The sequence below is a fragment of the Pinus tabuliformis genome, chromosome 2_2 (genome assembly GCF_031772625.1).
Source record: "Pinus tabuliformis cultivar Carrire ecotype Pingquan chromosome 2_2, CPIR1, whole genome shotgun sequence".
Classification (NCBI taxonomy): Eukaryota; Viridiplantae; Streptophyta; class Pinopsida; order Pinales; family Pinaceae; genus Pinus; species Pinus tabuliformis.
The window spans coordinates 481,186,839-481,210,516 of NC_142300.1; the positions used below are offsets into that span (position 1 = coordinate 481,186,839).

Here is a 23,678-nt window from a genome sequence, read left to right on the forward strand (position 1 = left end):
TCCTTTCTAGTTTTGGCATGCATGATACATACATGAAAGATTTATAGGAAAACACTCAAAATCATGAGAATGATGAAGATTTACTAATTCAAAGATATATAAGATGTGCTAGCCCAATGTAAGAAACTAGAAATTTAATGCTTTTAAAATTTGCATCAAAAGCCTACATAGAATCGCATCCTCGGGATAATAATCAAATACACTACTAAAATATAAGGGAAGGTAAGTAATACAAGAGAAACTTTTCATGGCCAAGTCAACGACAATGTAAAAAGTTTGATTTTTGCATTTAGAATTATTTTGCATTTGTCAATTTTTTTATTTTTGCACTCAGTTAGGATTATTCCACATTTATCAAGTTGTTTCCTCTTTGACCTGACATACATTTTAGGGTTGAATCATGAGATCTAAACTCGAGAAGGTGTGTCATGTTATGTCTATAGTTTACTACTTTCTCATTTATTATGGTTTTGACTGGTACTTGACATGCATTTTCATATTCTCTATGGATACTTTAAGGCGTGTCATTTCATGTCTAATATCTAAAATGTGTATACTTTTTTCCTCTTTTCAAACTAGACTAGGAGTGAGTGCATAAAGATGTGTTACACTTTTGGGCCAAATGAAGTGATGAAATTTCAAGTTTTTCATCTTTTATCAAATTAAAACTCTATAAATTCATAGAATCAAAATCATTTTTATGATTTTCAGACATTTTCCTAAAAAATTAATATGTTCTACATTAATTTTCTAAAAACTATCTTTAATTTCCTCACACCTATAATTTTGTTAAAAATAAGTTTTCTATATAATTCTTTTTATCATTTTTCTTTGTTACACTTCATAATAATGAAATAAGTATAAACTATAATATTTCATAAACATTTAACAACTAATAATACACATATAAGATCATCTTAAACAATATCATGACTTTAATGGTTCTCACAATTTTCTAGTATTTATTTGATTGCTAAATGTAAAACATCTATATTTGTTTGCAAATTTTATTTTTAATGAGTTAAAGACAACATATATAAAGCAGCGAGCATAAATTTATGGTGTTAAAAAGGTTAACTATGTTTTTGCACAACCTAATTTTGTGTAAGGCAACATTATACTCAAAGCTAAACATTATACTCAAAGCTAATTTCATATTAGGATAAAGGTTATCGTGTTTTTTAAGATTTTGACATTGTATTTCGTAAAAGAAATCTAAAGTTCAAGTGGATTTAGTGATATACATGTGGTAAATTTAAGTGTGTGTTTTTTTAAAAAATCATTATTTAAAATTGTAAGGCAACATTATACTCAAAGCTAACTTCATATTAGGATAAAGGTTATCGCGTTGTTTAAGATTTTGACATTGTATTTCGTAAAAAATTTAAAGTTCAAGTGGATTTAGTGATATACATGTGATAAATTTAAGTGTGTGTTTTTTTCAAAAATCATTATTTAAAATTTATAAGATCTTATAGTATATAATTTTTTTGTAAATTTTTATTGTTAAAATATATTTTTTATTTTACAAATAAAATATTTAATTTAATGTTTAAATGATAATAAATTATTTAATATATATTTTTATAATAATTGGTATAATTTATTTTTATATAAATAGATATGTTATGTATGTTTAATTAGTTGTTTATATAATTTCATGTAAAGTAATTAGAAATAAATAAAAAAAAAATTATGTGAGTAAGATTTTTAAACTTTATATTTTTCAAAAATATTTTAACAAGTGATATCAACTTCATATATATATAAAATAATAAAAATTATATATTTTAAAGTTGTATAGAATAAAATATCAATGTGGGTTATGAATAAAATATTTTAATTTGAATTAATATTGACGTATAGTTAAAAATATATTAATAATAAAAAGATCATTTCAATATACATGTTTTGTAATATCTATAGCATTCAAAAATACAAAAATAATGAAAAATTACACATTGTTTTTTGGACTCTAAAATAAGTTTACATATAAAAAAATTTGATCCCTCTCAACTCATTTTAGATCCTGCTTAACATAAATATATATTATTAATCTAATTTTATTTTTAAATAATCCTAATTTTATACTCACATTATCTTTATTTATATTATCAATTTATTTTATAAAATATATTATACTAAATATATTTTAAAATTTATGATGGTTTGACCCATAAAATCTTAGATAAATAATAATTGAGTCCGTTAAAACACTTCTTGATATAAATCACTCTTTCAATTCCCCACCCCAATAAATATTACTTAAATACAATATTTATCCTTATTTTTCTATTAATTTCCTTAACACAATAGCTCTCCTTCCATTACTTTTGTGTTTCATCTTTTAATTTTAATTTTGTAGGTTAAATTTTCAGGTTTTCATCTTAACACAATAGCTCTCCTTCCATTACTTTTGTGTTTCATCTTTTAATTTTGTAGGTTAAATTTTCAGGGTGAGCTGAGCTGGCATTCCAGATATAATAACTATCATCTTCATTTCAGCAATTATCCACCGAGTTTAAGCGTCTTATCCCACTTTTTAGTAGATAAAAACTATGAAATGTATTGAATTATATAAAATACAATTTACAATTTTTTTGGTGTAACATTTTAAATTTTGAAGCATAAAGGCGACGTCATCATTGTCAATGAATTTTACAATGCAGAGGAATGCAATCAGCAATCCATTGAGGACATAAAGTAGTCTCAACTTTCAAACATGTATAAAGCTGGTGTTATGATGCTACTGGTATTCATGGAATTCCCTGGAACTACTGCAACTTTTAATCACATGTATAATCCCTCGGATGATAGTTATCTTTGGCCTGAAGTTGTTTTGAATGGACACACGCTGGGGGAAGCTGATCAATTCCCATCATCCATGGACAAGGGTCAGGGGAAAACACCAGGGACTTGGAGGCTTTATTCTCATTCTGAGAGGCAATTAAACCCCATACCACTGGAACGCTGTCGAACTGGGCCGCTGAGAACTCAAAGAACGTATGCTCGTGGAACGGTATTTGCTGCAGACAACACACGAAAAGAGTGGTCGCCATAATCTTCCTCAATTATAGGGTTGGAAGGTACCCTTTCCCGGTCTCTCGGCAACCTCTCATTAATCTTTTTCATATAATATTTGATAGAAAGAATTTCATCACAATTTGGACAGCTTAAAGCACTACTGGAATAGTAATTGACATCGCCTTTATTTTGCAATGGGTTTTAATCCAAAAGCTTTGTCTAATTGCACACACCTCAAATGGATTCAATTTCCATATAACTTTTGAGAGATGGAATATCCAACAGGTTTTGGTTGTGGAGAAGAACCACTGCACTGCACGCCTCTGGTTGGTCTCATCTTTATGCATTTTTTCTTTGAAATGAAATCACAATCACAGATTTGAACCTCTGTACCTGTTCGGATTTGTCAACAATGGCTGCTACATAAAATGCTCAGATACTTGGCTAACTAGTTCAGAGTAATTGTTGAGAAAGAGGAACAAGTATTTGCCCTTTCAGACAAATAGTAGGCTCTTAAGGCTTCTTATGCTATTGTTAAGCAAGTATACTCTGTTTATTTCACCAGATATTCCAAACCTTTATGATTCCAAATTCTCAGAACTTGTCATGGTGGTGAATTTACCGTTGGATAAAACCAACACCATAACAAACCAGCTTGAAAGATCCGTTTAGATAAACCCCTGAACAATTATTATAATAAATAAATAAGATCTGTGATCAATTCATAAATACACAAACCGTATGAACAATTAAGGGAAACAAAACCCACTGCTCAACATAAAATTCTAAGGTCACTGAAAAAGTGATAGGTACCTGCAAAATCACAGTCATTGCATTTGCATTTTCCATTAAATCCAGCAGCTTGATAGAGTTAGCCCAGGATTCTGGCCCTAGTGATCAAGAAGTGATTACAACGACGAAGATTGTTATAGAAGCTGCAAATGCCATGTCCATATTCCCATTGAGCAGCACACGGGATACAGTTGGCCGAGGAACAATGAACATAGAAAACTCACATAGATGCTAGAAAGCCTCTGTCCAGTTGCCATTGAGTATTAACTGAAACTTCGATGCAAATAGCCAAATATTGCAAAATATAGACAAAGAAGGGATTAGAATGAGAACAAAGAACTGCCATCGGCTGAAAATCTTGGTTCAACTCTCAAATCGCTAGTTGCTTTAGCTATTCTGCCACAGTTTATTCGCATATAGATTTAAGGTCAACTCATGATGGCATCTTATATCTTGCTATTGAGGCTACTTCTTCCCAGGATTAAGAAGGCCAACTGACTCAAATTTGCAATGGTTTCACCCCTGCAATCCTTAAAACCATGTGCCCATATAACGGCAGATCTGTTATTTATATAGCAGTATCAATGTAATGGTGGTATCCATTGAATGAATCCACAACCACTATCCAAAAATTACAGATCTGGGGTTAAAGATGAGTTCGATCTAACTGGATCCACCTCAAACAGATACAGAGAATCAAGATGGGTTCAGAAACTCAAACAAGTTGAAGTAATACCATCAATAGTATGGACCCTCTCAAACTTTTATATACAAAAGTTTCATCCATTGAAGGTGAGCACAATTAGACATTGCTTTTGAAATAAAATCCCACAGCGAACTAAAACTGAGTTCCTGTATTCCCCAGGAGAGCTTTATGCTACACAAACTCTGATGGAATTCTTTCATTGTCAAATATTTTTTATGAAAAAGATTAAGAGTGAGCAATAGCTAGAGGCTATCAAGAAATGGGGAAAGGGTACCTTCCAATCCTAATTGCGAAAAGATTATGGGGACCACTTCTCCGGTGTGGTCTGTGCACCAAATACCATTCAACGGACATGCGTTCTGTGAGTTCTCAGCAGTAAATGTGGACATCAAACCAGTTGAATCAAAATTAACTGTCTTTCTGAAGGACAAAAGAGCCTCCGCGTCTCTGAATTTCTCAAACCACCCGCGTCCATGGATGATGTGAATTAACGAACTTCCTCCAGCGTGCGTTCATTCAAACAAATTCACCACAAGAAAACTGCAACCCAAGAGCTCATACAGATCATCATGTAAACGATCTTCTTAATCATCTGAATATGGCTTCTTAGAGCGACTAATAGTTGCAGCAGTTACAGTGGTTGCAGCCATGGCGGAGGCCATGACCACAAACCACAGAAGCAACATCAGAAAACCTCCAACTACATTGAGTCGTGAATTCCATATGTTTGTGTGTCTATAAATAGATACAAATCTCATAAGGACTCTGTCGTGGCGCGTGGGTGGTCCACATGAGTTGTATCTCATGGGATGAGCTAATGGGGGATTAGGTGTAGAATGCTAAATTAACTTTTTGACACACCTCAAATTGCCGAAGAAAACCCACTGCTTTAGCTGAAGAGCCGGCAGCTTTATTTTGTTAAATATGTTTGGAAGTGGCTCTGTAGGTGGACGAATTGCTTGATTGTTAAAAATGATTGGAATTCGCTGATGTCATTGGAATTCGTTGATATATTTTTAAGGTGGAAATCGATTCAACATTCAAAAGCTTCTGAACATTCAAAACCTTAAAGAAGTTTGAATCTCTGCGAAAGGTTCTGAACACTCAAAACCTTAAAGTTTGAATCTCTGCGAAATTTTATCTTGTTAAAATTTCCGTGATTTTCAAAGAAAAAAGAGTCTGAGAATTTCCATAATTTTCGGGGAAAGAACCTGTGGTGAGTTCCACTTAGATCCAATTCCACGCGTGCTGAAAGGTCGGTATCAGGATTGGAATTTGAGTTGTTGATCTGCCCACGGAATTTGAATAGCAGATATGATGGCAAACCTATTTTGATCTTTTCCTTTATGGACACCAATATCCCCTTTCAAAGGCGGTGTGTCTTAAATTGCCACTAATACAAATATTGTCCCTGAGTTCAAACCAGGGTTGAAAATTGATGGGTAAATTATTTATGATGTGCTGATTTGTTTATTAAATATAATATAAAGTTCAAGTTCGAACAAATTATAATAAATTCTAGTTGAGAATTTGTAAAATTATTAATTAATTAATAATGTAATTTTAAAATTTTTATATTTGAATAATTGTTATTTTTATTAGATTTTAAAAAAATATAAAAAATTGTATATATATATATATACATATATAATTATTTTTAATAAATATTATTGTAAATTAATTGAATAAGGAGATTTATTTTACAATTTAGTGTGAGAAGATGCGTAATTTAGTCTTGTTCAACTTGGAGTTGACACATGTTTTTTAAAAAATACTTTAAATGAAAAACATTGTTACTTATAATAAAAACATAAATAATTATACATATTTGTTTTTGAGTTAAATAATTTAGAGATAAATAATTAAAATAAAAAACTTTTATTTATCTTATAAATATTTCAATAAAAAACTTAAATAAACTATTTAAATATCCATATTAACTAATATATTTCAATATTATATGTGTGTTAATGTTTACCTTCGTAAAATATTTCAATGCCGGAAAGGAAAAAGTAATTAAAGGTAAAAAAATTTAAAAAAACTATACAATAAAATTGTGCCCGTATGTAAAATTGTACTAGTGTGTTTCAACGAACAAACAAATTAAAAAATTTAACAATTTATTTTCAATTCAAATACTCTTATTACCAAATATTTTTAACCATCTATTTATTTTACATTACCATTGTCGTGAGGAAAATTTCTGACCATAATCCAATGAAAAATTCTTAAAAAAGATTGGAAGTTTTTAAAACATTATTTTTATGGTTGAAGTGGATTTAGCAAAATTTTCTGAGACACCTAAAATTCTAAAAATTTACAACTATAACCAAAATTTTAAAAAAATCAATTATTTTTTTTCAAAATCATGTTAAATTTTTTATTATTTTCTAAATTTAAAATTTTTATTATTTTCTAAATAAGATTTTACATACTCGTTTTACATTTTCATTAATCTTTTACAAATAATTGATAAAAAAATAGAACCCACTTATAAGAGTGAATTGTACAATGAAGAAGTTTTGTCAAGCCCGCCATAATGAGTCGGTGACATTTAAAATGCGATAAGCTGAACGAATAATTGCTATATTGAAAGGGAGGCATTATTTCAGGTGGACGTGTATGCAAATAACAAAGTAATTTGGAAGGAGTTTTTTTTATTTGTATTGATTCATAATTTAATTTTAGATCAGAGATTTTTGTGATTTATCATTTTTTGATACTTAATTTAAGTAAATTTTTTTCATAAAATATATTAATTTTATTTTTTATTTTTTAAATATTAATAATAATCTTATTAAACATGTTTAATGTTTAAGTGTATTGGAATTTTTAAAATTTTAATTTAAGTTTTCAATTTTATATTTAAATAAGAAATAAATTTTATTTAAAATAATTATAATAATATATTTTTAAAAAAATTATGTTTAAATTTTAAAGTCTTGTAAAAAATTATGGGTAAAAAAATGTTTTTAAAAAACAATAAATATTATAATATTTTAAAAATACCATATTCATTTGTCACTATTTTTGAGTGATGGATATTCAATTATCATTGTATTTTTTTCAAATGAAGATTAATATAAATTATAAATACAATTTATGATTCAATTTTTATTATTTATTTTTTATATTTAACTAGCCTAGATCCATTTTACTTTTGGATTTATTAAGAGCTTAGAGGGATCAAATCTCTCAAGATGCAAACCTCTTTTCTAAGTGTAAAATTTGAAGAAAAATTTACACCTCCAAAAATTTGATCCTCTCCAAGCTAGATAGATCCAGAGTTAATATGCATCTAGACGGTTTAATTATTAATTTTTTTATATATGCGTGTTAATGTTCACCTTCGTAAAAAAGTAATTAAAGGTAAAATAATATAAAAAACTATAAAATAAAATAAAATTGTGCCCTTGTGTAAAATTGTACTAGTGTGTTTCAACAAAGTGTGTTTCAACAAACAAACAATTTTAAAATTTGTTTATTTGTTGAAACACACTAGTACAATTTTACACAAGGCCACAATTTTATTTTATAGTTTTTTAAAATTATTTTACCTTTAATTATGTAACATCTAAACTATAAACTTTACAAAAATACATAGATAAAAAAAATTGATATATCATTACCATTGGCATACAACCATTATACGGTATGTATTTAAATAAATATAGACCCGTGGGAATATACTGGTGACATAAATTCTATCTACATTTCTTGAATGCGAATAAATGTTAACTTAATGGCAAGTAAGGAGATTCGGCTAGGAATCCTCCTGGTTAATTATGCACATATATTCATGGTGTACCATGTTGTATCGGCTCTCGTCTGTAGCACCACGCGATGGGCAGCTGTTCTGTGGGACGATACCTCCGTTTGATCTTGCCACCTGTTTTGGCTTTCCACCGTTGATCTTCCCTCCATGATCTGATGGTGGGGAATGGATAGGGTTTAACCCTCTAACCAATTCTTCGCGTTGAACCATGGTGGTCTCATTGTTGTGGTCGCTCCTCTGCATCACGCTGCTCTGCAATGGCTGGGTCTATCCGGGGTCATCCATCAGTTACAGTACTCTTCGAGAATTGAAACAGTGGAGACTGTTATACCCATCAGAGCAGGTATGCCTTAAAGCTGGGTAACCTTGAACTTCGATTGCTCGGGTTGAAGGTCTGATACTTGCTTGGGGTATTTTCTTTAAATCACTCTAAGGTTCCTCGGCATTGTTTAGGGATGGCTCATGAAGATTCGAAGATGGCGGAAGGTAGAATGCACCCAGGACCATCTACGACAGGTATATATTTTTCCACAACAAGATTTCATGGTGATTGTTTGATATCAATTTTTTGTTCTTAAGGTTTTCATTCCAGACTTTCTTTGCGTTAAATTCTTATTACATAACTGAGATTCATCTTGCCTTACAGTTCAGTGACCCATCAAGGCCGTGTCTTTAACTTGGGTAAGATTCCTCCTTGGTTATTCTTAAGTTTATGTAAATGATTAGCAGGTTTTGCCTCCGCTAACATTGACTGACTCACAACCTCTGAAATAGGTATGCAACCTTTCGGAAGGTCTGTTGTTCAGGACCGCAGTCCTTAAATTCATAAGAGCTTACAGCGTTCCCATCGATTTTCAGGTTGGAGCTATATCTTTTGGTTATTGTTCCAGATTTAAGTCGTTTAAGGGTTTTACGAGGAGGGTTTTTCCCTTATAGCGCATTTAGGTTGTTAATGCATAAACAAAGGTTTTCTTAATCTTTATTTTTGGGATATTCGAAAAGCTCTGGCTATCGACAATTTTTCTTTTGAAATGCAAGTTATGAAGATTTCAAAGACCTTCGAGTCTGTTGCCGCTTGATTTCAGGGATGGTTGTAATAACTGTTTTAATTAATTTGAGAGGAGCCCGAGTATGCTGTCAATCAGCTGTTTGATGGCATTGATCGCTTCATCAATTTCTATATTTATTCAACAATATACCATTTTCTTTTCAGTTTAACTGTGTTATGTGAATGAATTACTTCATTCTCACTTTTCCTATGTATTGATATCTTACAACATGGATGATAGAGAAATTGTATTTATTTAGCTGTGATAGTTTCTATGAAAAGACTTGTGTAGCGTTAAATACCATTTTATTATACAACTTTTGTTCATTATGTCGACATTTGGTACTAAGTGTTTCACTATCATGCTATGGTAACTGTTTGCTTCACTCAGAATAGGATATCATTCGTATTTGGGTCTTTCAATTCCATTAATAATGATTATTATTGTACATTTTTCCGAGAGGTTGTGTAAGCTTTCCTTTGCTTTATTAATAGGTTATATGCACAGGGATGCGTTCTAGGGGTTTATATCAGTACTCTGTCAATAACACTGCTCTAGAATTTATCTTCCTTTTCTATGCTATAAATTAAGTAACTCGACTGTGACCATTCAGTTTATCGTCATTTATTGAGTATTAAGTAAACTCCTTGGCTATTAGTTCAGGATTCAGCCTTCTACCTTACTTATTTTTTTACCTGTAGTTCAAATATTAATATCTATTGTCCAACATTAAATCCTTGTGCTTTTTCTACCAAATCATATTTACAGTTCAACAATAAATCTTTATAAGCTTGCTACCTTAATTATCTGTTAACCTGTAATGTAAATATATTCAAAAGGTCTCTCCTCCCATCCATGAGTTTGGAAATCACATCTAGACTCTCCCTCGAGCACCTTCTATCTTTCACGTTGGATTTAGTCCAGTTACAGTCAGTACTATGGGCCTTAGGATTATCATCCAGCCTCCATCTCTGTACTCCCTTATTGACTGTGTTGAGCAATTTTCCAACTGATTTGTTCCACCTAGCTCTAGGATCCTTTTTTTTCTCTTCTCCCCCCTCTATATTTTCCTTCTCAGGCAGAGGGTAACTGTTTCTTGGCAATCGTTTCTTTTAAATAACAAAACAATTTTTATTTTTGTTAAAGTATTACTACCTATAATTTAGGTACTCGTAATATATGTTTCTTAGCCTCCCAACCTCAGTCACTTAATATTTCCCATCAAAATGTAATAAAACTTAAAATATCATTTAGTAAAAATCAACTTAATATGCAACTTGGGGTGTTACATCTTCCCCCCCCCCCCCCATGAGGAACATCGTCCCTGGTGTTCTCTCTACTTTCAGAAAACAATGCCAGATAAGCCTTTCGCATAAATTCCTCCTCTTCCCAAGTGGCCTCTTCCGGGCCAAAGTGCTTCCATTGCACTTTAACCTGGGTGATGGCTCGCTTCCGCAAGTTGGTTTCCTATTGATCGAGAATACGAAGAGGTTCTGCCAGGAACTCTCCTTCCAGTTCGACCTGCGCCATAAAAAAAAACAATTCTTAGTTACTTCCATATATATATATATATATATATATATATATACATATACATATACATATACATATACATATACATATATATATATATATATATATATATAGTATATCCAGTCTTATACCCATTAACCGTTTACCTGAATATTTTCCCAATCAATAATGTGTTGAGGGTTATACACATATTTCTTTAGTAAAGATACGTGAAATACATTGTGGACCCGAATGTGGCTTGGTAGCGCAAGCTTATAGGCCATCGGTCCAACTCTTTCCAAGACTTGAAAGGGCCCGCAGTATCGGGGTGCTAATTTAGCACAACCCTGCCACTGTAAGGAACTTTTCCGGGGCTTCACCCTTAGGTAAACGTAATCTCTGGGTTGAAATTCCCTGTATTTCCTATTTTTATCTGCATACACTTTCTATCTATCCTGGGCCTCCCTCAAATTTTGTTGAACTTTATTAACAACATCCTCCATCTCTGCTAGCATGTCAGGGCCCAATGCTAACTTATTAACCAGATTATTTCAATCTATGGGTACTTTGCACTTTCTCCCATACAACATCTCGAAGGGGCTCATGACTAATGATTTATGATGTCCATTATTATATGAAAATTCCACTATATGGAGGTAATCCTCCCACTTGTGTGGTTGCTGCATCACAAACATGCGTAGCATGTCTTCCAACACCTGATTTACCCGTTCAGTTTGTCCATCTGTTTGGGGGTGGTAGGCAATACTAAACTGGATTTGAGTACCTAATCCCGCAAAGAGAGTTTTCCAGAAGGTGGATGTAAATTTCACATCCCTATTCGAAATCACCACTTTGGGTATCCCATGTAAACGAAAAATCTCCTTCATAAATATTTCTGTGATTTCCATGGTTTTGTATGTGGATTTCACAGGTATGAAGTGAGTTGTTTTACTCAATTTGTCTACCACCACCATAATTGAATCATGTTGCTTCCTTATGTGGGGTAAACCGGTGATGAAGTCTAAGGATATGGTCTCTTATTTCCATTCTGAAATGGGCAATGGTTGTAACAGTCCAGCGGGATGTTGGTGTTTTGCCTTCACCAACTGACACTCCAAACATTTGGAAAAATATTCTACAATATCCTTCCTCAATCCGGGCCAAAAGTACCCTTTTTTGATGGTTGAAATCATTTTTTGGTAAACTGGGTGGCCAACACAAGGTTTCCTATGAAATTCATCCAATATCAATAGTTTAACCGAATTTTGGTTTGGAATGTAAATTCTGTCCTTAAAAGTAAGGAGATTATCAGAATTTATTTCAAATTCTAATTTTTCCTTTTTCAGCAGAGCTTCTTTTGTCTGTTTCCAAAGGAAAGTATACTCCGGATCTCTGCTAGCTGCTTCCTTTATGATTTTAGGAATATTTGAACTTACTTGGCTCATTCATACCTCATAGATACAATGTAATTTTCTGCTTAGTGTGTCGGCAACACGGTTTTCCTTCCCCTTTAAATGTTTCATCTCAAAGTCGAATTCAGTTGGCCTGTCGTGCATTTAAGCTAGACTGGTTGAAGAAGTTGGCAAGACTGTTATGATTTGTTAGCAGCAAAAATTTCTTCCCCAATAGGTAATGTCACCAAATTTTAAGTGCATGCACTATTACTGTCAATTCAAGGTCATAAGTTGAATATCGTTGTTCATACTCCTTCAACTTTCGAGATTCATAAGCAATCACCTTTCCTTCCTGTGTCAGCACCCCACCAACACCCTCTTTGCTTGCATCTGTGCAAACCACGAAAGAATTTTCTGGATCTGCTACTTTTAACACTGGTGCGGTGGTGAGCAGATGCTTTAGTTTTTCAAAGATTTGCTAACATTTAGCTGTCCATTGGAAAGCACACCCCTTTTTCTGTAAAGAGGTCATTGGAAAGGTGATATTTGAAAATCCCTCAATGAATCTACGGTAGTATCCGGCTAATCCCAAGAATGATCTGATATCAACGACATTCTTTGGGGCTTTCCATTCCATGATTGTTTTGATCTTTTCCGGGTCTACTGCAATGCCATCCGCTGATATAACGTGACCCAAGTACTGAATTTGATCTTTGAAGAAGTCACACTTGCTGAATTTGGCATACAAATGATTTTCCCTTAATGTCTGCAATACTATTTTCAGGTGTTCTTTATGGTCCTCCTGGTTCTTAGAGTATATTAAAATATCATCTATGAAAATCAGCACAAATTTATCCAGGTAAGGCTAGAAAACACCATGCATCAGACTCATAAAGGTGGCTGGGGCATTTGTGAGGCCAAATGGCAATACCACGAACTCGTAATGACCATAACGAGCACGGAATGTTGTTTTCTAAATATCTTTGTCTTTTATTCTTATCTGATCGTAACCGGATCTTAGATCGATTTTTTAGAATACCTTAGCTCCTTGCACCTGATCAAATAGATCATCGATACGTGGTAAAGGATACTTATTCTTGATGGTTAGTTTGTTTAGTTGTCGATAATCGATGCATAATCTTAGGGTCCCATCCTTTTTCCGTACAAATAATATGGGGGCTCCCCAAGGGGACACACTGGGACAGATATATTTTTTATCTAAAAGCTCCTGTAGCTGCATTTTGAGTTCTGTTAACTTAGGTATGCTCATGCAATAAGGGGCTCTGGATATGGGGGTTGCACCCAGAATTAACTCAATGGTGAAATCAATATCCCGCTTTGGTGGTAAACCAGGAATGGCTTTCGGAAAAACATCCACAAATTCCTGAATGACAGGAATATTTTCCAGTGAGGTCATCTTATTTTTAGAGTTTGTAAATCCCACCTGGACAACATATATTTGACACCCTTTTCTAATACATTTTCCTAACTGACTGGCAGTAATAGGACGTAGCTTGGTGCTGGTTTTTATTCCTTGGATTTCCTTCCTTTGACCTGATTTTGAAATAAAACTTACAGTTTTCTGTTTATAGTCCACTAGGGACCAACATTTTTCCAACCAATCCATCCCAATTAAAATATCATAAGAACCCAAAGGAAGTATATTAAGGTCAACATAAATAGGTTTCCCTGAGATGGTTATGGGACAATGTTTTGTCTTTGCATTAACCCTTCTTTTTGTCCCAGTGGCTAATTGAACTAGGCAATGTTTTGAAAATTTTATGCTCAATAGTTGACACTTTTCTACCACTTTAGGACTGACATAGCTTAAGCTAGCACTTGGATCAAATAAAATAGAGACAGGTTGCTTAGCAATCATACCTTCACATTCGATCATTGTGGGTTGGAATTTGACCTGATGATCATCCAAGGCGACGTTAATTCTAAGTATGCTGCTCACCACTTCCCCAACTGTGGATGCTTCTTGCATATTCGATAACTGTTTTGTTCTAGCCCAGTGCAGACATTTTTTGTAATAATGGGGTTCTCTGCATCCCCAACATTGTAGTGATAGTTTCCATTGCTGATCATTGATGGATTTTGTGACTCCCTCTGTTGGTATGTTCTTAGAGTATGTAGTTTTGGGTTGACTCCTGGCTGGAAACTTGCTGAAAGTCTTTTGTTGTGCATTCCTATTGTTAGCAAATTTTGGGTGTCTGTTTGGAATCAGACTTTTACCCTTCTTGTTCAACCCCCCTTTTGGTCCTTCATTCTTCTATTTCATTTGCTGATAGCAGATGTGGGCCTTCCACACAACATCGTCCATTGTCTTGGGGTAGTCAAATTCCAGTTTTTCCTTCATAAAGTTTGGTAAACTGCTAATGAAATGTTGAATTTTGGCCTTTTCCTCTTGCATGTAAGGCACGTAGCATAGTAAGGACATGAATTTGGCCACGTATTCATCCATGGTTAAGGTCCCCAATCTTAACTCGTGAAATTCTTTCACTTTTTCATCATAATAGCGTTCAGTTAGATACTTGTCCTTGAAATGTTTTTGAAACTCATTCCATGTAACCTATTCTTTGTCAATTTTTCTTACCATCTTGATTTCCTTCCACTAGAGAGTCGCTTTTTCCCTTAGCTAATAAACTCCCAATCATGCTTTCAGTTTGTTAGTGTACTCATAAATCTGAAATTACTTGCCCATATCAATTAACCCAACCTCCGTTGCCTCTTCAAATTCTCCCTCAAAGAGTGAGGGCTTAATTTTTTTAAATTCTCCTTGTAGTTCTAACTTCTTCTTCTTCTTCTTCTTCTTCCATTTTTTTTTTTCTGACTTTTGTCTCTTGGTTTTACGCTGGTCGGAGACATTATTTGAGCGTCCCTCGTCATCCTCCCTATGTCTTTCAACTGACTTAGCATTTTCTTCTCCATCCTTAGCGGTCGGGGTCTTTTCCCAATCTTCTACACTTGGTTCTAGGTGGCACTGATTCTGCCGATTGGACAGACTTCTTAGAATTCTTTCTTGTTCTAAACACAACCGTTCATTTTCCGTTCTTAAATTGTTCATTTCCTCATGCAACTGCTGCATAGTTTCGAGTAACATTGCATTAGCTTGCCGGGATTCCTCGCCCAGCTGTATCCAAATATCTGGATTAGCACTCACATAAGTTGTTTTGGGCAATTCAGGTGGTCCGAAGTTCCTCTGCATGCTGAACTTTATTTTGTTTTGCTGGTGTGATATTTATCTATTTATCTGTGTTCACACATAATTTTATTTAGTTAGAAATACAAGCACATGGTTCCAGTACACATAACTATTCCCAAAGAGTCTTAGTGTACGAACCTGAGTTATGATACCATTTGTAACATCTATAAACCTTATATAAACTTTACAAAAACACATAAATAAAAAAAATGTTGGCATTATGAGACAAGTGTTGTCCTTGATGGCAAATCACACTGATGACAAATCATAGTGCAGAAGGATAGCAGCAAGGAATTGATGATCAGCTACAAGTATGAAGAGAAAATATATATATGCAGGTTCACTATATACCAAGTAGGGTATACACGCTGGTTCACTATATACCAAGTCACGTATACGCAGGTTCGCTATATACCAAGTCACGTATACAAGCAGGTTCACTATATACCAAGTCGCGTATACGCAGGTTCGCTATATACCAAGTAGGGTATACACGCAGGTTCATGAACGGAAAAGAGCGTACGTGTCGGAAAGCTTACTTTTGGTCCGTGGTAGTTAGTCCTCGGTACTTAAGCCTATGTTTTTGGACCAAAGTATCTCGACAGACGTGTTGATCCCTAGTATTGAGTTGATGGTATTGTTTTACTATGGTTTTGGACCGTGGTATTATGAAAGGCCTAAACCTATATAAGGAGAATATCATTAGGCCAAAGCGTGTGAGTGAGAAATGAATATCTGATGAAGTGTGAGATCCAAATGATGGTTATGGGTTGGTGATCTGAACCATGGTTTCACTCATGTGGAGGATGATGAACTATTGAACGGGATCTCAAGGCTTGGAATGATTATCTTCATATGGTTTGACTGTGGATAGACTAGATCTATTGACACATGTTTATTGTTATGATCTAGGTATGTTTTGATGTCTGATATAGCTGTGGAATTATAAGTTAGGATTTGCAGATCTGTACGCAGGTTGTCTTTGGTTGCAGATCTGTACGCAGGTTGTCTTTGGCAAAAGAGCGTATACACGCAGGTTGGGTTTGTCCAAGTAGCGTATACAATGTGAAGTATGATATTTGAAGATGAAGTTGGATCTGGTTATTGTTATGTTGTCTATGTTGTTGACAGGGTTTCAGTGATTCAGTATTGGGTGATTCAGAGATTGATGATGTGGGTTGTTTTATGGATCCAGTATGAAAATGTATGAAACGTGGTCCCGGGAAGATCGTAGAGTTCAGTAGGTTGGTGCCTACGTATTGGTAAACATATCAGCCAATACAAGAGCCAGGGGGTTGTAGCTCCCTTCCAGGAGCAGCTGGAGAACGAGTAAAGGTTGGAGCATTCTGTAGGCAGGCACCTACGTACTAGTAAATGGATCGGCTAGTACAAGAGCTAAGAGGGTTGTAGCCCTCTGCAGGTTGTAGCCTGCGTGCTAGTAAAGGACTGCACCAGTACATTGTAAAAGAAGTTTCTTATTAAAGGAAGATAGAAACAAATTGCAGCAGGTGGTTTTCACCCACATTGGGTTTCCACCTTATATCATGGTGTTCATGTGTGTGCCTTATATGTGATGATCTGTTCTGTTATACTGCACCTGTTTACTGTTAATATGGTTAATAATGTTCTGATGCATTTATTGAAGATAAGCTAACTGAATCATAAGATTACTGCATGTACGCTAGTTGCCCTTAACGAAGTCGCGTATATACGCTGATATCCTTAACTGAAGCTGCGTGTATGAATCTGAGTATGAAATTGAAAAGTTTTATCTGATCTGATAATATTGATTCACCCCCCCCCCCTCTCAGTATTATTTCCAACAATTGGTATCAGAGCAGGTCCTTTGATAGAAGCTTGATCGCTTGAAGGAGATCCATGGAACAATGGGAAAGAAGCTTAAGAAGAAAGCTCATAAGAAGAAGAAAACATCTCAGAAGGACTATGACAGTGGGAGAATCGATTGGGGATTAGTTATAAGAAGCTTTTCAGATTCAGAATCAGATTCAGAATCATTATCAGGTATGAATGTGTTATCCTCTGATGTTCCAGCTATATTTCCTTGTGAAAGAGATGGAAGTGATAGGGAATCTACTGAATTTGCTCTTATGGGTGAGCAAGAAAAATATCAAATAGAGACAGTATCTAGAAGGCTTACAGACAAAATTAAAGATCAACAAGATCTATTGAATAAAGGGGAATGTGCTTTCAAAGAATAAGTTACCAAACTAAATGCTCAATCAGAGGAAGGAAACAAGGAAAGAAAGTTACTCAAGGACAAGGAAAATCAATGTCAAAAGTTGCAGGGTGAAGTGACATCATTAAGAGATGAAGTCAATGAAAGAAGCACAACCATCAAGAAACTTAGAGATAGATCCAGTTACTATGAAAGTCTTGAAGCCACGATCCGCTCGCTAAAGGAAGATCTTGAAGAATCAAAGAAGCGGAACAAAGATCTACTCCAAGCTATTGAAAAATAGGTAAACGAAGATATCAGCTTAAAATATGAACTGGAATGTGCCTTCAGAATTCGTCAAATGCAGCAGGATCTGAATGAAGAACAAGAAAAGGAGATTCTCAAACTAAGGCATCAGTTGGAAGAAGGAAGGAAAGCTGAAGAAGACATGAAGAAGCAATGTCTAGAAAAGGAGGAACAACTTCAAGTTGAGGTAAATATCTTGAAAGGTAAATTAGAAGAAAAGGATAAACTGTTGAGATTTCAAGATAGTACTAAAGCCTTGGATGATATTCTTAGTAGTCAAAGGTCTCCTATTATCAAGACTGGTCTTGGTTTCAATGAATCTATTGAAGGTGAATCTAGTTCACAAGGTAAGGCAAGGAACTATAAAGAGAAATCCAAAATGATCAACAAGGAGATGAAAGGTCAATCTCATCATCAACCAAGGAAAGAAATTCTTCAAAGAAAATCTTTTACTCCTCCTATGAATAATGTGGAATGTTATGTATGTCATAATCTTGGACATGTTGCAGCTAGATGTAGAAGAAGAAGAGTTCAAGACCATTATGTGGACAGGTCATCTCAATCAAGGTACTTTTATGGATATTGCTTTGCTTGCAGTACGTTTGGTCACAAAGCTGCTGATTGTTACAGGAGGAATATGAAACATGTAAGATGTTATGCATGTAACAAGCTTGGACATATAGCTAAGGAATGCAGGAACAAAGTGTGGGCACCATATCAAAAGGAGAAAACATCATCACACTTGAAGATATGGAAGAAGAAGGAAGTACAGTCAGAAAGATGTGGCACAACACAATGTACTCAGATACAGCACAGCACATACAAAACAAACTTAGAGGGAGCTGAAAGTGTAGAACTTTGGTATCCTGAATCTCATACGCAAGTTCCATAAAGGAAAGTCGCGTATATACGCGATTTAGACACTGCAAAGTCGCGTATATGTCAGTCTGAGGAAAGCAGTGGGGACAAGCTCAGAAAAAGGACCTGATATGATTCAGTCTATTATCTGCTATATTGATTAATAGTTACAGTATGCTGAGGATGTGTGGAAATGTTTTGATACTTGTAAGATGTCTAGAAGCGTTTTGATCCTAACTAGATGATGATGATGTCTTGATGCTTATTGCTGATATATGATATATGCTGTCAAATGCTCTACCACTGGATACTAACAGATGGCACAGGTTGAGGGGGAGCATATGCCTTTAATAATTCATTGTTGGCATTATGGTTAATAGTCTTTGGTGATGATGCTTATATGGCTAAATGATATGATGTGGTTATGAGTTGTCCATGATAAAATCTCATATGATTCTTAGGGATACATAGTTGATGTTCAGATCAGATTTATGGTTGATTCTTTGATGATGCATGTATGGTGCTTACATGGTGATCTTCATAAGGATAAGGAGAAGTACAAAGCTTGAATACACATCTTCCTCACTTGATGATGAGTCACTCATACGTTGCTGTCATCATATGCATACAATTATGATGTAGGCACTCTTGTGGATAAGGATTGTTGAGGTTGATGATATCAAGAATTTTTGTCAAATGAGCTTGAGCTCAAGATACATAGTGCTGATACATGGATGACTACTCAAAGTTGCTTTGTTGGAGACATGGTGATGAGTTCTTATCTATATGATGATAGGTTGATACTTACATATGTTGATTGATGCAAATGTTCCCAAGTAATGATACTTGGATCATGTAGATCTTGACATTGATGTAATGGCTATGGTGGTTTCACATATAATGTGAATGATTTCATGATGATGTTTAAAAGGAGGAGTTGACATCTATGTTCAGACATACCTTGCTGCAGGACATTTATAGGTTGCTAATATGGAAATGGTTGTACGCGAGTTTCATAAGACCTATCCGTGTATATACGCTTGTTTATGTGGATGCAGACGCGTATATGGAGTTTTGAAAGAAATCAGCAGGGACAGATGTTGGTTGCAGAGAGTCTGATATGGGTCTGACAGAGACCATCTGGCACAGGTTCAGGGGGAGCAGATAATCTTCCAATGATGCATTGTTGGCGTTATCTTAGAAGCTTTTAGTTCATGGTTGTTGTTGGTTTCAGGTGAAACAAAGGCAGAAGGATCTCTTGGTTGCTGACAGATGCAGGCGATATCAATTATTGGATACTTTCATAAAGTCTTGCTCTAGATATTTCGGTCATATATTTCTTTTGTGATATCTCTTTCATGATGTCAAGGTCATGTAACGACCTATATTGGTTTCCCCACTATGCCTGGGATGAAAATGTAATGCTCTTGCTTTATCATGTGTAAACTTTTGATGTATCCCCACTTGGTTGGGAAATGGATGTATGTATTGAGTCTTTTGGTGATAGGAAGGTCTCTTATGATGTATAAGTCATGATTCTTCTTGAAGAACATCTTTTTGTAGATCTTGCCTTCAGTCAGGAAGAGCATGAATAGCACACTTCAGCAGTACAGAGACTTGGCAAGTACTCAGGGGGAGCATGGACAGATTGGTACACTTTGGCATATACAAAGGGGGAGCACATCTAGAGATTTCAGCAGGTACTCAGGGGGAGCATGGTCAACAGAATGTTTATCAAGGAAAGAGAATATGTTGGTCCACCCTTTGCCCTTGATGTCAAAGGGGGAGAATGATTTGGTGTTGTTGCCATCAAGTCCAAAGGGGGAGATTGTTGGCATTATGATGCATGTGTTGTACTTGATGGCAACCCTCTCATAGAAGAACAACTCACTTACATATAACTAGATCAATCTACAAATGTGACTAAATGCATGGGATACAGGTCAGCTCAAAGGAATAAGAAGATCAAGTTCTAAGTGTGACAAGTTAGCTTTGCCATTAAGTCCAAAGGGGGAGATTGTTGGCATTATGATACAAGTGTTGTCCTTGATGGCAAATCACACTGATGACAAATCATAGTGCAGAAGGATAGCAGTAAGGAATTGATGATCAGCTACAAGTATGAAGAGAAAATATATATACGCAGGTTCACTATATACCAAGTAGGGTATACACGCTGGTTCACTATATACCAAGTCGCGTATACGCAGGTTCGCTATATACCAAGTCGCGTATACAAGCAGGTTCACTATATACCAAGTCGCGTATACGCAGGTTCGCTATATACCAAGTAGGGTATACACGCAGGTTCATGAACGGAAAAGAGCGTACGTGTCAGAAAGCTTACTTTTGGTCCGTGGTAGTTAGTCCTCGGTACTTGAGCCTATGTTTTTGGACCAAAGTATCTCGACAGACGTGTTGATCCCTAGTATTGAGTTGATGGTATTGTTTTACTATGGTTTTGGACCGTGGTATTATGAAAGGCCTAAACCTATATAAGGAGAAGATCATTAGGCCAAAGCGTGTGAGTGAGGAATGAATATCTGATGAAGTGTGAGATCCAAATGCTGGTTATGGGTTGGTGATCTGAACCATGGTTTCACTCATGTGGAGGATGATGAACTATTGAACGGGATCTCAAGGCTTGGAATGATTATCTTCATATGGTTTGACTGTGGATAGAATAGATCTATTGACGCATGTTTATTGTTATGATCTGGGTATGTTTTGATGTCTGATATAGCTGCGGAATTATAAGTTAGGATTTGCAGATCTGTATGCAGGTTGTCTTTGGCAAAAGAGCGTATACACGCAGGTTGGGTTTGTCCAAGTAGCGTATACAATGTGAAGTATGATATTTGAAGATGAAGTTGGATCTGTTTATTGTTATGTTGTCTATGTTGTTGACAGGGTTTCAGTGATTCAGTATTGGGTGATTCAGAGATTGATGATGCAGGTTGTTTTATGGATCCAGTATGAAAATGTATGAAACGTGGTCCCGGGAAGATCGTAGAGTTCAGTAGGCTGGTGCCTACGTATTGGTAAACATATCAGCCAGTACAAGAGCCAGGGGGTTGTAGCTCCCTTCCAGGAACAGCTGGAGAACGAGTAAAGGTTGGAGCATTCTGTAGGCAGGCACCTACGTACTAGTAAATGGATCGGCTAGTACAAGAGCTAAGAGAGTTGTAGCCCTCTGCAGGTTGTAGCCTGCGTGCTGGTAAAGGACTGCACCAGTACATTGTAAAAGAAGTTTCTTATTAAAGGAAGATAGAAACAAATTGCAGCAGGTGGTTTTCACCCACATTGGGTTTCCACCTTATATCGTGGTGTTCATGTGTGTGACTTATATGTGATGATCTGTTCTGTTATACTGCACCTGTTTACTGTTAATATGGTTAATAATGTTCTGATGCATTTACTGAAGATAAGCTAACTGAATCATAAGATTACTGCATGTACGCTAGTTTCCCTTAACGAAGTCGCGTATATACGCTGATATCCTTAACTGAAGCTGCGTGTATGAATCTGAGTATGAAATTGAAAAGTTTTATCTGATCTGATAATACTGATTCACCCCCCCCCTCTCAGTATTATTTCCAACAAAAAATTGATATATCATTGCCATTGGTATACAACCATTATATGATATATATATATATATATATATATAGACCCATGGGAATATACGGGTGACATAAATTCTAGCTAGATTTCCTAAATGCGAATAAATGTTGACCTAATTGCAGGTAAGGAGATCTGGCTGGGGATCCTCCTGGTTAATTATGCACATATATTCATGGTGTACCATGTTCTATCGTCTCTCGTTCGTAGCACCACGCAACAGGCAATTGTTCTGTGGGACGATACCTCCATTTGATCTTGCCAACTATTTTGTCTTTCCACCATTGATCTTCCCTCCACGATCTGACGACAAGCAATTGATAGGGTTTAACCCTCTAACCAATTCTTAGCGCTGAACCTTGGTGGTCTCATTGTTGCGGTTGCTCCTCTGCATCGCGTTGCTCTGCGATGGTTGGGTCTATCCGGGGTCATCCATCGGTTACAGTACTCTCCGAGAATTGAAACAGTGGAGATTGTTATATCCATCGGAGTAGGTATGCCTTAAAGCTGGGTAACCCTGAACTTCGATTGCTCGGGTTGAAGGTCTAATACTTGCTTGGGGTATTTTCTTTAAATCCACTCTAAGGTTCCTCACCATTGTTTAGGGATGGCTCATGAAGATTCGAAGATGGCGGAAGGTAGAATGCACCCAGGACCATCTGCGACAGGTATATATTTTTCCACAACAAGATTTCATGGTGACTGTTTGATATTAGTTTCTGGTTCTTAAGGTTTTCATTCTAGACTTTCTCTGCATTAAATTCTTATTACATAACTAAGTTTCATCCTGCCTTACAGGTCAACGATGCATCAACGCCATGTCTTTAACTTAGGTAAGATTCCTCCTTGGTTATTATTAAGTTTATGTAAACGATTAGCAGGTTTTGCCTCCGCTAACATTGACTGACTCACAACCTCTAAAACAAGTATGCAACCTTTCAGAAGGTCTGTTGTTCAGGACCGCAGCCCTTAAATTCACAAGAGCTTACAACGTTCCCGTTGATTTTCAGGTTGGAGCTATATCTTTTGGTTACTGTTCCATATTTAAGTTGTTTAAGGGTTTTATGAGGAGTGTTATTCTCTTATAGTGCATTTAGGTTGTTAATGCATAAACACGGGTTTTCTTAATCATTATTTTTGGGATATTCGACAAGCTCCAGTTGTCGACAATTTTTCTTTTGAAATGAAAGTTATGAAGATTTCAAAGACCTTCGAGTCTGTTTCCTCTTGATTTGAGGGATGGCTGTAATAAATGTT

The 23,678-nt window shown here is 35.2% G+C and overlaps 1 protein-coding gene across 2 annotated transcripts in view; it reads right to left on the minus strand.

Moving 5' to 3' along the window:
- Positions 1–2,554: 2,554 nt before the first annotated feature.
- The window catches only part of LOC149193432 (uncharacterized), a 52,918-nt gene continuing 31,794 nt past the window's right edge, over positions 2,555–23,678 (minus strand). The window contains exons 1-3 of one of the 2 annotated variants that reach the window (XM_089404843.1): positions 3,838–5,252; positions 3,258–3,704; positions 2,555–3,026 (exon numbers count right to left, since the gene is read on the minus strand). In XM_089404843.1, the coding sequence (XP_089260969.1) occupies positions 2,787–3,026; positions 3,258–3,371 (354 nt within the window). In that variant the 5' untranslated portion in view covers positions 3,372–3,704; positions 3,838–5,252 and the 3' untranslated portion in view covers positions 2,555–2,786. Of the gene's footprint in view, positions 3,027–3,257; positions 3,705–3,837; positions 5,253–23,678 lie in introns of those variants that run through there. The other variant, XM_089404844.1, reaches the window with a different exon arrangement.